Here is a 14,559-nt window from a genome sequence, read left to right on the forward strand (position 1 = left end):
TGTGTGCGGCCGAGCATTATCTTGTTGGAGAATGCCTCTTGGAAGCCGCCATGAGAGGAACACAAGTGACTGCTGGATGTCCTGAACATATCTCTGAGCTGTCATTGTCCCTCGTACCACTACTAGGGGTGACCGACTGTTGTATGTGATGGACCCCCAGACCATTGCACCAGCAGGGGGCTGTGTGCTGCTTCACAGCAAAGGCAGGATTGAAGCGCTCATAATGAAGCCTCCATACTCAAGGATAACAGTCATTGGATCCCATCACAACCTGCATTTGTTGCTAAAGATGAACAGTTCCAGTTCGTGGAAGTTTGTTTCTCATTCACAACACCACTGCAAACAAAGGAGACACTTTTGGGGTATAAATCACAAAACATTGAGAACACATTTTCTTCTGTTAAGCTCCTGGAAATAGTCCGGGCAGAGACAGGGTTCTGTAATGATGGTGCCACCTGTGTCTAGACAACAAAACTGTTGGATCTGCTTGCGCTTATTGGTGGATCAAACGATCCTTTTTGTTGGTGGTCTGCCGGGGCTGTTCGATGCCTAATCCCTGTGTGTGTGCTTCGACATGACCACTGCTCCGACCACCACCAACAGCTTGGTCAGAACGGTCTAGATAGCAGACAATTTGTTGAAACGACCATCCTTGCTTTTCTCATTCCAATGATACGCCCCCTCTCAAAGTCTGTTAAAGGGGTTTTCCATGATGACCTATCCTTAGGATAGGTGATCAATAGTTCATTGGCTGGGGTACATCGCTCGGGACCCCAACTCATCAGCTGTGTGGGTGCATGCCTTCAGCGCCGCAAATGCACAGAGGTCGGAGCGGAAGCAGCTGGCGCTTGTAACTGCAGGCTTGGCTTGCATTGATTTCATTGAGAGCCATGCCTGCAGTTACAAGCGCTGGCCAGTATACAGAGGTCCGCATGGAGACTTCCGCTCCGACCTCTGTGTGTTTGCCATACTGACAGCATGTGCCCGCTCAGCTGATCGGTCGTGGTCCTGAGCAACTGAAAGCAGCTGATCAACTATTGATGACCGATGCTGAGGATAGGTCATCATTAGTATTCTCCCTGGAAAACCCCTTTAAACGAGCAAAATGTCTGAGTGCACCGTAGAGGCATTTCGTGGCCAACGATCTCTCAACTAGAGATTTCCTACACAAAAGTAGGCTTGGAGAGCCTTTTTATAGGGGAAGCACTTTTACGTCTTCGAGTAGGAAGACTCCATGTCTAATCGCACCACAATTGTAATAATTTACATATCTGTCTTAGACATAACTGCATGCCCTATTTTACAGCAATATAACATTTCTGTTCAGGTGCATTTTTTTTTTTGTGCGTCAATATCCGTATATAACGCTTCCCTAATGCTGAGCTATTGTCTGAAAAATGTAATGTGGGCACAAGGCTGAGTCACAAACTCCTATTTGCCACCATTGGATAGTGATTATGTTGGCAGAATATGAGCTACTGCAAATGGCATCCTGCAGTCTGTAAGCTCAGTTGAAGTGCAACAGTGGACAATTAGAAATGTGATTCCTCTGGTAACACAGTATTGGGGAATTGCAATTTAACCCATTTCATAATATGCATTTTTCTTTTTGTAGATTAATGAACTTGACATCCAGAATCGGGATATTCTCGGTCACGGAAATGGAGGGACCGTGTATAAGTGAGTATATTATTAAGAGTGTATGTATAAATGCATAAAAATAGTAAAATGTATTTTGTGGGTTTACCCTGTGAATTGAAATAATTGTAATTTTTCTTCCGCTCTGTGCGTTTAGGCCACTTTCACACTTGTATGTTCGGTTTCCACTGACTTTGCCAAGCATCAGTACTGTTTCCAGTGAGTTAGCGCGCATCACGTGCCCAAAAAAAGACGCTGTTTGATGATTTTGCCCTCTAGTGATATTTTCGGTTTGATGCCATCTAACACTATCTTGTTCGTTGTGATGGTAGTCCAGGGTATCCGTAGCATTCTCCTCCAGCGCCAGAGTTCAGATGCATCAATTTTCCTTCCGTTTTCCTGAGCATCCAACTTTGGCAACCATACGTCATTATGGGAAAGGTGATTGCATTGACCAGTCTGGTCTTTGTTGCAATGCTAATATCCCTGCTTTTCCAGATCTTTTCCATTCCCTGCATTGCATTACTACCAAGTATAATCCGCCTCTTGATCTCAGGTCCTGATTGCTCGTTGCAATCGATTTTGAAACCAAGGAAGATGAAATCAACCGTCACTATACGGTTGCCTACCGCGGTCATGACTTTCGTTTTCTTGCTGTTGAGGTACAGTCCCATGCGTTCGCTTTCCTTTTGCACTCGTTGGATAAGGTATTCCAGGTCCCTTTCACTTTCCACAAGCAGGGTGGTGGCATCTGCATATCGGAGGTTGTTGACATTTCTGCCACCGTTTTCTGATTCGTCCAGACTGCATCGCCTCATGATCGTTTCTGCGTACAGATTGAGAAGGACTGGTGATGGAACGCAGCCTTGCCATACGCCTTTCTCGATTCCAAACCAATCCGTGTTTCCATGAGCTGTCCTGACTGTTGCTTCTTGGTTGTTGTAAAGCGACCTTATAAGCTGTTCAATATATCCTGGGACGCCCATTTGCTTCAGACCCTTCCAAAGCTTGTCATCTTCGACACAATTCAATGCCTTGCTGTAGTCGATGAAACACATGTACACGTCCTTTTGATACTCTCGGGTCTTCTCCATGATCCAGCGCAGGTTCGCGATCTGGTCTCTGTTGCCGCCACCTTTGCAGAAGCAAACTTGACTGTCCGTCATTGTCGCAATGCATTTTCATATGATCTTTAAAAGAATTTTGCTCGCGTGAGGTATGAGGGCGATGGTGCGATAATTGGAACATTCGTGAACATCACCTTTTTTTTGGAAGTGTGACGAAGACAGATCTTGTCCAGTCTTTGGGCCACGATTTGGAGCTCCAGATGTTTTGACATAGGTTGTTTAGGATCTTGACTGACACTGGTTTGCTCAGTCCGGCCACATTTAGCTGTCTGAATTGGCTTTGACAGTAGGATTTCCTACTGTCAAAGTTGCATCGCACCGCACGAAAATCACATTTTCATGCAATGCAACAGAGAAGAAGGCTCCATAGGAAAGCATGGACTACAAAACCTCACAAGTTGCCGGCATATCGCAGGACCCGTGAGGTTTTTGTGTGGGCTTGTAGCATGCTACAAAACATCGCATGTGTGAACTAACCCATAGGAAAGCATGGGCTTCACATACATGCATTTTGTAACCTGTGTGAAAGAGGCCTTAAGCACAACTGTACAGTTTCAAAATATATACGTTAAACAGCTAGCCGTATGGTTCTATACATTTGTGGCCTTTTTTTCACATTTAAAAATATATACTTTTTCACTGCGAAGTTTTTTGTTCTTTTGTGTAGGTTTTTTTTTTCTTTTTAAAACATTGGATAACAAAAGACAAATGTTTTCTTGTATTAAAACCTTTATGTTTGAATGGCCTTGGATTTTACCAATCCAAGTCCATTCACACAGGCAATAAATCAGTAGCGGATTTCGCCGCCAACATATGATGAGTCAGCATTTGTTATCTGCAGGTTTTGATGTGGATTTCACCCTGCTGCATTGAGAATAAGAAAATCTGCTGTAAAAATCTGCAAAAGAAGTTGAAACCCTGCAGCACATGTCAATTTTTATGCAGAAAAAGCCCAAAGAGTTGTAAAATCTCATCCAGTTGCCTGATACTATAATTCTGTGCACATTTTACTTGTGCAAATCCGCAGGTAACATTTGCAGCAATCCTGTGCCATGTAGACTTGGGCTGTGCGCATATCGACGTCTCGTTCCGTTCAGACCCTCTATCACCGGTTTCCCTGTATATCCCAGCCGAAATAGCGCTATTTTGCTCAGATAAAATGCTGGACAGACAAACGGAAACTAAGTAGACCCCATTATGGTCCATTTGCTTCCATCAGAAGACAAATCCATTCAGTCAGGGGATTCTGTTGTCCTACTCCCATAACGGAGCAGAAAAATGGAACCCATTACTGTGATGTGAACATAGCCTTAGGCTGGATTCACACGGGTGTATTTTACATGCGCCAATATGTCGAAAATAGTACCCACCAATCTCAGTGGGTTAGTTTCCATTTCTGTATTTTGCATGCGCATTTCGGACGCACAAAAAAAACCAGAACGTGCTTTTTTTTTTTTTTCTACATATTTGCGCACCAGATGTCCCCATAGAAGTCAATGGGGCTGCGCAAAGAGATGTGTGAAACACTGCGTAATTCCGTTTGAAATAGAACCCATCGACAACTCATTAGCCATTTCAAACGATGCCTCTCTTTGTCTCGTGCAAATGAATATGCCTTACAGGTGCAAAAAGTACAGTAAAATACGCCTATGTGCGCGCAAAAAAGCATCATTCATTCCGCAAAAGCACAGCTCTCAGTCCAGCTGGCGAATGTGCCATATGATGTAAAGTGCCTGCATGTATTCTATATGTCTCCGACCTATCATGGCAAGATCAGAATGATTTATTACTGGACTCTATGCGGTCACACAGGAGTGTTAATCCAGACTCAGCACTTTTTTTTTTTCCTGTGAAATATGGCAGCCACATATTGATTTTTTTTCTCCTCGGCTCAGTTGGATGAAAACTTGTTTGTGTAGCAATATCGGTCTGTCCAGAACCCTGAAACAATCCTCTCCACGCGCTGTAATCACCAGCCTGCTTCCCGGGGATAATAACTTCTCTGTACAGGAAATAAAGCTCTGCAAAAGCCCCTTCCTCACGTGGATCACCAGGGGGCATTCCTCACACCCCCTTACTAGACCTCTAAAATGCAGGATTGTTAACCATCTCACTGCTGGGTGGTGAAACCCTGCCAGAGGCCTTTGCCACGTGGAAGGTCAGGGCCTGTTACCATGGACAAAATACAGATTGGTCACCTGAACAGACTTATTACTGATACGTTCTGGGTAAATCCCTTGCGGTCACCTAATGTTAAAATATATTTTTTTCAACAATTTTTTTTTCTGAGTAGTTATAGAGTTTAGCATCACGTAATTCATGAATCTTGTGGACTTTTCTTTACAAAGTTATATATCACAGTTGGGTTTATGAGCGCCTAGGAGCGCAGCACAAAATTGCACATAACCAATGTGGTACTGTAAAGGCTGCATTGGGTTTAGTGGTTTACTGCCTGTCGGATGTACTGTTCCAGGGCGTATACACATATACACTTCAGGTGGTAATGGCTCCCCGACACATACACTACTAAACCGTTCTCAGAATGTATCCTATAGAGATGTTCTCAGTATGTGCAGGAGTGACCTGTGTGTAAGGCGCCATCACACGAGCATACTTGCACATAAAAGTTGCACGCATAATACGCAGAGAATGGAACCCATTGATTTCAATGGTTTCGTACACATTTCCGTATTTTACGCACGCATTTCGACCCATGAAAAAAAATAGAACGTTCTATTTTTCTGCATATTTGCGCACCAAAGGTCCCCGTAGAAGTCAACAGAGGGGAACAAAAATGTGTAAGTAATACGCAAGGAGATACATGAAACACTGCGTAATTTCATTATAAAAAAGAACACATCTGGAACTAATTGAACAAATTAGCGATTTCAATCGGTGCATCTTTGTGTCCCACACGCAAATGAACATGCCCTGTGGGCAGAAAAAGTACAGTGAAGTATACCGATACACACACAAAAAAGCCTTGTTCAGTGCGCCAATTCGTTACACTGAGGCATGCGCAATTGTGCTTCGGGTCATGTGAAGAAGCAACACCTGCAAAGACTCTCCGAATTTAAGAAGTTTAGCAATAGATCAGCAGGGCGTTTCTAATTATATTACTGTAATAATGGCTTAGAAATCTCTCGGACCATAACTGTGTGGCATGTGTTAACCCCTTAAGGACCAAGCGCGGTAAATATACGGAGCTTGGTCCTGGGCTTTAATCCCTGCTGATAGCAAAAATATGGCGTGGAATTAAAGCCTCTGCTGCAGCAATCAAGCCAGAGCAGGTTGGGTTGTCTGCTGTTAGTCACAGCTGAGAACCCAGAGGAGAAGTGAGAAGCCGTTTAAAACCCCTTCTGCCTTCTTCTTTCCTGGGTACACAGAGCTCAATGAGTGCTATGTACTAAGAAGTGAAAGTGGAAGTGTTTCTTCCACTACGCAACCTGGAGATCACGTGACCACTGGGATTCCCTGCTACAGCAGAGTTGCAGGGTCCTAGCAGACCCTGACTAGCTCTGCTAGTGACTATTGACACTACAGGGGGATGTTTCACCTGCAACTGGGGCTTCTATGGATGCCCCAGCTACAGTAGGAAAGTGTCAAATAAAAAAAACAAAACATGTGAATGACATGTACAATGCGATTTGTACAGTAGGATTTCCTACTGTAAAAGTTGCATCATACCGCACGAAAACTGCGTTTTCATGCGATGCAACAATAGGAAGGGTCAATAGGGAAACGTGGGCTACAAAACCTTGCAAATCGCGGTGACAATTAGCAATGTCGCAGGCTATAAAACATTGCTAATATGAAGGAAAGCATGGGCTTCACATACATGCGATTTGTAGCAGTGTTGCATTGCATGAGCATTCATCCGTAAATGGCTATAGGGAATTGCGGGACATGTAGTATTTGTTCTCTTTGGCGGCCAGTTTAAATAATGTAAAAATCTGAAGCTAACTGGTGGCACAAGTCAGCAAAAAAAGGTGCTGAAGTTAATTTTGACTATTTCGATGAATGTTTGGAATAATGGCAATAAGCGGAAATGTTGGGGAAATTTTTGACATTTTAGCCAGTCTTTGAAGTACTCCTTTAAGATCCTTGCATATGATATAAGAGCCAATTTACACGCAAAGATAATCATTCAAAACTGCTAATGGACACTAATGTCCATTAGCAGCTTATCACCTTCACTTGCATGTAAATGAGCCTCCAGGACCTGTATGCAGAGAACACCAGGTCGTTTGTTTTGCGCATACATCTCTTTTGTTCTGACATAGGCTTTCTGCTGAATACAATGTGATCAACAGCTTCCGTGGAGAATACAGCACCATGAACAGCAAACACAGCATGCGGTCTATATTATCTTTTCTCTGGCTGAACGATTGATTTTATGCTCTCCTAAAAATCATCATCCAGCCAAAGAGTGAAAGATGGGAGCATTTACACACAACGATTATCGCTTAAATTATGGCTTTTGAGCGATAATTGTTGCGTGTAAAGGGTCCTCAAGGTTGAAGTATGCAGTTGTTGCCGGTTACAATAGTGCTCTGATTTCTGATGCAGATTAATTACAAACTTAAGAACTAGACGGGTAAAGTAATTAATTGCAGAAATCGTAGTCTGTTATAGTAAATCCCCTATAAATGTATCCAGATTTATTTGTGCTGTCCCTACATTTTGCAGCAACCAGGGACTGCCATATGCCATCCTCTGGCTCACTGGCACGTACATTTCATAATATTTTTCCTCCGCTTTGTAGAGTGAAGGATACACAATGTAGGCAACAAAGCAATAAACTATAGCTAATTGATTTAGCAAAAAAAGAAAAAATGGGAGAAGAGGAGAAAGGCTGATATATATTAGAAATCACAGAGCGGAAAACCTCCAGAGGAAGAGCTCGTTTAAAGTCATAAAAACTTTTCCCATCACCTTTAACAAGTCTCTATGTCTTTATTCCTGGCAGTAAATGAGGAGCTTGCACGTTTATTTGAATTTAACTTTCTTACAAAACCAATTAAGCCTCAAACAACTGTCAGTACGCCCCATCCATCCTGTTCTTGCTTCAGGAACAGACAGCTCTGGTTCTGTGCCGCCATTTCACGGCCTAATTAAGCGTGTGTGCCGCGATACACTTCGGAAACTCATCCTCTGTTCCTGTCCGCTTTTTTTTTTTTCTGTTGAGTTGTTCTAGATGCTTTACGCCTAACACAATAGGTATGTCACTCGTATAGTAAGATGTACTATATGAAATGTTAATCGGGTTGCTCACATAGACATTTAAACAAACGTCCCATTAACGCAAGAAAAAGCCAACCTCCCCTAGAGGGGTATGGACCCCCTATGTCCAGTCGGCAGGAGTCGGGACTCTGGGAGAGCACTGTGCTACTTCGTCTCCTGTCAGCTCCAAACCACTTTTTTCAAGGGTGGCTGCATGGACGGCTATTGTATTCAATGGCTGGCCAAGTGTTTCCATATAAAAAGCTTAGCCTTTGCCAATCGGACAATGTCTATGGTGACACAGCTCTTTTAACCCCTTTCCGCAGCAGTGCTTTAATGCACAGTGCTATGTGTTTAGCCAGTCTGAGCTGTCTTACATTTTTAGATACCATGGTCAAGAGCGACCGCAGCACCTAAGTGGTTGACATAAGCTGAGGCTCGCTCTGCTACCAAATTGGCGTCCCTACAATCACTAAGCGCCAATGTTTTGTCATGGGTGCAAGGGACCTAACAGACGCCCGGGTGAGCCAAGTTTATGTGCCTTTTAGGCTTGTAACACATTGCAGTACTGTTGTATTTTAATGTAGAAGTGCATTTTTAGGCTTGCTTGATTTCTTTGCGCCACTGTCCCAATCATCTAATTTTGAGATGTGATGTCAAAACCCATTATCCCAGAAAATCATTTATCATCTATGCACAGGAAGTGATTGATCGCTGGGATTCTGAGCACTGAAGCCCCCTGCGATCATGAGAATAGTGCACCCCAAGTCTACCAGGTACATAAAACAGCAGCGTGTATGTGTGATCACTGCTCCAGTCACTGTCTATGGAGGTGACTGAGCACTGCTGTCGACTATCTCCACTTGCCCTATAAAAGTGAATGGAGCAGCGGTCACACTCCACTCAACCGGTGGACTCTGGGTACGCTGCTGTTATAATCATGGGGGTTCCAGCAGTCAGACTCCCAGCAGTCAATCATTTACCACCTATAGGTGATAAATGATTTTAGTGCAATAATCCTTTTCAGCAAACCTTGGATCTAAATGAATCAAGTCTCATTTTCCCCGTAATCAGCCATTGTAATTTGGGGGAAGGCGGACTGTAATGCTCTTCATCAGGCATTGTCTGCTAGTTCATCTCCCCGTATTTCCAGATCTGAGAACCTTCAGATAAATGTATATACATAGGAGTGAATGCTATATGGGGATTATTATTAATAGGACTCTATTATAGCTTTCTAATCTGCACTTTTATAATCTGTAGATTTTTTTTTTTGTTTTAAAGCTTGTATAACCCTTTGTACGCCATTCGCCTGTGTACGTGGGTTTGCTGCAGGTCTGAGCTTCATCTATGTCTCTGCATGCTGCCCCACGCCGCCTGCATCACACAAGACAAACTGCCTGGTACAGGGCAGATAGATGGAGGGCCGGCCCGAGGAAGGCGTCTTGATGAAACGGTTCAATTAAAAGCACAAGCATTTACATGGTGTAATTTCCCTAAATTGCCAGCTAGTCCCTGCAGACGGCAGTGTTTGGGGGGGGATTGATCAGAACATTGATTTTGGCTGAAGATGATAAATTTCTGCTGGTTAGTTAAAGTCATTCTGCGCTGGGTCTCGGGCTGCAGTGCTGAACAGCTTCTTTATCGGATGCTTAAAACAGGACTTATTTCCCAAGGCCGCTGGGTCTGTTCTCCGCTCAAGCTATTCCCAAACCATCTCTTACTCAGATGATTTTTGCTTAGCTTCTGTATGCAGATCAATAGGTGATTGAAACTGATTAAAACTTAGGCAACCAGTTACCGGCACCAGTTTAATTAGAAACAGGCTGATTCTTAAATGAAAAGGCATTCTGAGCTGTTTTTTTTTTCTTTGCATACTTAAGCGTCACGCAAAATAAAAAGGCCCATTTAAAAGGTTTGCGCAACTAAAGTCCCAGGGGCTATGTAGGCACATCTGACAAAGGAAAGCTCTGCCGAGCTCTAACTCAGTTAATGTAGATAGTTGTGGAAAGGTCTGAATGAAATAATAACCTCCAACCTACTTTCAGTCTGGAAGTGCATGCTCAATATAATTAGAGATGTCTTGAGACATTGTCTGGAATTCCAGTACTTACTATTTCACTGCGTTCTATATGGAATAATACACTGGTAGAAGAACATTAGAGGTCATGGAGGAGATCCGTCACTGTGTAAGGCACTAGGCCTCTGGTGATGGGTGCATTTTTACGGTCATTGAACTCCGAAGCGGCTTGGCTGCTGCCGATCCTCCTCTCTTTGAAGAGTAAGGTGGTGCTTCCTGTACTTTTTTATTGAATGGCGTCAAACATCCTTGTCTCCAGCATCGGGAAGGAAGGGGGGATATTTTGTTTTGCAAGAGCTGGGAGACACACTTATTGTAAGTGGCAACATGGGCAAACAAGTAATCTGTCGACCGAAACATTCCCCTGGGTCAAATGTTGAAGGGTTTGACAAGTTGCGACCATGAAGAGTATTTGAAGCACATATCCACTGTATAGTCGTGTCAGCAGTACTACCGTATGACTATAATTACGCTTCGATATTAATTTGGAACTACACACAAATTGGCGTTTGGCCAAGTTTTTCGCAGTGGATATTGCTAGTGTTTTTGTTGACCTTTTTGAACAGGAGAACGGAGTACAGGGTGTCCACAGAAATGGCTATCCAGGGCAGAAGAGATCATTCCAACATTGCATGGGGGTATGTGTATGGGGAAGCTTGTTACAGCGCAAAAATAACCAAAAGGAATGAATTCAAGACAAATTAGAATAACTAACAACGCATTTATTCATTGGTGGCAATTAAAAAATGCCATGGATGAATTGAAGCAATCGGTGAAAGGACTCTCTTGTCTCTGTCTAGGCATTTCTGTGAACACACACCCTGTTCCTTGGCCATTCCAGTATGTAGGGTCGTCTCAAGGCAGCCGTCTATGACTTATACCCAGCAGCACCTCATGATGTTGGCGAACTGGAGAGACTGATACAAGTGGCCTGTGAAACGTTGACCCCGGGAATGCTACATGCCATTCATTCCACCGTGCTCAACCGTGTACATCTTTTTATATAGCCGCTGACGGCTCTTGTTTTATACATTTTGTGTACGACGATGAAGCTCACTTTTTGATTTCAGCTCCTGCATTTGTCTTTATCCTTTATAGCCAGAAATTGTTTTGTTAATTCATCCTAAATTGATTCCTTTCGGTTATTTTAGCTCTGGAACAAGCTGCTCTACACGCGTACCCCCATGCAATACTGGAAAGACTATTTCTGCCCCTGAATGGGTATTTCGGAGGGCACCCAGTATTCTAAATGTTCTTCTGAGACTGTTCTTTTTGGCGATGTTTAAAGGCAGGAGAATGTTATTATCTTTATATAGTCCTGACATGTTCTGCAGCACTTTACAAATTAGAGAGTACATGTACAGAAAAAAAATCAGACATTACATAAAGTAACTGACAAGCAATTTGACCAGTAGGGGTGAGGGGCCCTGGTCACAAGAGCTTCCACTCTCCTAGGAAATATTAGTGACACATTAAGTAAAAATGCTTGTTCTATACGATTGTCCAGCCATCTTATATATAAATAGGGTAGTATATATATAAAGCTGTTTGAGCCAATCCCCAGCTGATATCTTTATATGTACAGATATGAAGTAAATTAGGGTGCATGGATTGTGGGGCACACAGTGGCATGAGGGGATCCGGTTCTGATGGAGAATGTAGAAGAGGGGTAAACAGAGAAAAGTTAGATTTAGGCATCCCTTAGGCAATGTATTTTATGGCATGCTTAAAACTGTTCATATTGGTGATAACCCTTATTGTCTGGGGTAGTACATTCCAGAGAACTAGTGCAGCTTGAGAAAAATCTTGAAGACTGTAGTGAGAGGTTCAGATTATGAAGGAGTTTAGTATATAATGATTAGCAGGGCAGAGAACATAGATAGGGTGGTAGTCGGGGATGAGGCAGGTGACATAGGGCAGTAGCACTGTAGAGGGCTTTATAGGAGGGAGTGATGAAATTAAAGGGGTTATCCAGGAATCAACCTCTGGGATACATCGGGGTCGGAGCGGAAGCACTGCTCCTACCTTTGTGCAACAGGCGGCGCTCGAAATTGCAAGTGCACCTCTTATTGAAATTATTAGTTTTCAATGAGAGTGCTCTTGCAATTATGAGTGCCGGCCACTAAACGGGGGTCAAGCAGTGCTTCCGCTCCAAACCCCGGTGTAACCGGGCAGCCGCTTCCTGGATAACCCCTTTAGATGGTATTCTTTATTGAATGGACGTGCAGTGACTCAATGACTATCACAGGGTGGAGGGAGCGGTTGGACAGAAAGTTTAGTCTGCTGCTTTCATGATGAACTGAAGAGAGAAGAGCTTAATGAGGAGAAGACCGATTTTAGTAGCCACTTGCACTAGTCAAGGTGAGTTCTTAACTTCAAAAATGCCAGAATCTTTGACAGAAACCCAGGTAGAAAACCTATAGTGTGAATGGAGCCTTACAGTCAGTTAGAAACCAGCCACCAAATTTGCAAGAAATGGTATACTACCTTATGAGTTAGTCTTGTCTTGGGATGGGAGTAAGGACCCAATACATAAAGGATTAACAGTCCTTCAACTCGGTTAGGAGTATGCAAATGGTGCAGAGGGACAAGTAATTACTGCATCTGTTAGACTCATTTAAAGGACTGGCTGTTAAGTAAGACAGAGGTGCGTGGAAGGTGTGTGTTACAGTGTAACCAGATCCCCTATTCAGACTGCATTAATCACTTTACAGTTTGTGTGTTTGGGGTAAGTTGAGGCAATTGAGACCTCCAACTAAAGACTGCACATTCCCTTTCCTTCCTTGTGACATGTGCCCACCACCCACCTGCGCTCTCCCATTGTGACCCAAATCATCCCCATAATTAAATGTTAAATTGGTACTGTCAGTGATCTGTAAACCAAACCAGGCGTGTACCGTGCATAAGAAATTTAACCCGGGCCTCCACGGGTGAATTGGCGCACACCATAATTAAATCATTAAGCCTCCCTTTTTTAATTGCTTGGGAAACTGTAGAGGCATCTCTGGAAGCCAGAGTCCAGTTTCATGATGAGCTAATTAAGTTGGCACAGAGTTGGGTGCAAGGAGTGTTAATGATTTATTTCAGATCCCCCCCCCCCCCCCCAACAATTTTATCTCTATCTTTAGTTTCTATTCTTATATTTCTTGTACCTTTTTCAAAGTCCCAGAAATATAACTATGCTGCTCTAGGGGAAACTGAGAATGAATCATAGAGTATTTGGTTGGGCTCATACATGCATAATATTTGCAAATCTGCAAAAACCTATACAGTAAAGAATGGCATTCACCCGCTGCCGAAAACAATCTGCATGTATTTTAAGGCAGCCACAGATACGCTCTATATTTGACTGATCTTTGAGAGGTTCTTGCAGCTGCTTTACCTGGTTCATCTAACTGTCTGCTTTGAATTAAGGTCCTCTTACTTGGGTAGATAATCAGGCTGTACAAACAACCACTGGCCCACAGTGAGCTTGCCGGTCAGCCCTTGTTCCCTCTGTGTGTGGGGACGACCAATTGTTAACAGGGTCGTTAATTTCCCCCATACAGCTGTCATTGATCGGCTGGACATCCTATACATGGAGTCCAGCGAGCATTTTTATGTTTCACCTAAACACAGTCATCTTATGAACGAGCTTTTACTCATTTGGCTGATCAATCTTGCTTTTACTTGATCCGATTGCCGACGAACAGACGTCAAGTGTCCCATGTAGATGTACTACTAAATGGTCAAGTTCTGTTAGAGATTGACTACTGACCATAAATCTGTAAAACATTTCTGCCATCATGTTTGATTTTTTTTTTAGGCGATAAGGCGACTTGCAAGCCAATGAGATGTTATGATAAAGCAGACTCCTTCAATAACTTAGCCTTCAGTTGACCAAATGGTCATATGCTAGGCGGCAGTTTTAATTTAGTGTCTGTAGCTACCTTAAAAGTGTCTTGGGATTGTTTCTTACTTTCCTGCTGCCAAATAGTAAGAAACACTTTTTTCGTATTTTTTTTTTTTTTCAGGGTATGTTCACACAGGACAAGTAACGTGGATGAGATTTTAACAAATCTCATTTATATGGTGCGGAAAATATCCACCTGGAATGTGCAATGGAATTGTCCTTGACATGCTATAGATGTAAATTTTGCAGTGTGTCTTTGCTGTGGATTTCACCCTTTGCTTTGCACCATTTGGTGCAGATTTTATTACTGCAGATTTATTCCACCTGTCTGACAACCCTTTCAGTCATATTCAGAGTTATGGAAAGGCCACCTCAAAGGCTTCCCGTGGTGTAAAACAACTAATAGCTCATATTTGCCTCGGTGTACTCGTCCCCCGCCCATTGGCTCCAGGTCTCCCTGCTGACATCCTCTTTACAGGGTGCAGTCAGCCTCCGCTATCTCCAAACAAGCTGCTGCAGCCAATGACGTTGGTCAGTGATAATCACTATCATTGGCTGCAGCAGCAGGTTTATGGAGCGTCACAGCCAGCTTGCAAACA

General features: G+C 43.2%; 1 protein-coding gene across 1 annotated transcript in view; it reads left to right on the forward strand.

The window, feature by feature from the left end:
• The window catches only part of MAP2K5 (mitogen-activated protein kinase kinase 5), a 138,595-nt gene that overhangs the window by 48,329 nt on the left and 75,707 nt on the right, over nt 1-14,559 (forward strand). Inside the window, exon 8 of the mRNA XM_066592936.1 lies at nt 1,616-1,680. Coding sequence (XP_066449033.1) covers nt 1,616-1,680 — 65 coding nt within the window. The remainder of the gene's footprint in view (nt 1-1,615; nt 1,681-14,559) is intronic.

Source organism: Eleutherodactylus coqui, chromosome 2 (assembly GCF_035609145.1).
Source record: "Eleutherodactylus coqui strain aEleCoq1 chromosome 2, aEleCoq1.hap1, whole genome shotgun sequence".
NCBI lineage: Eukaryota > Metazoa > Chordata > Amphibia > Anura > Eleutherodactylidae > Eleutherodactylus > Eleutherodactylus coqui.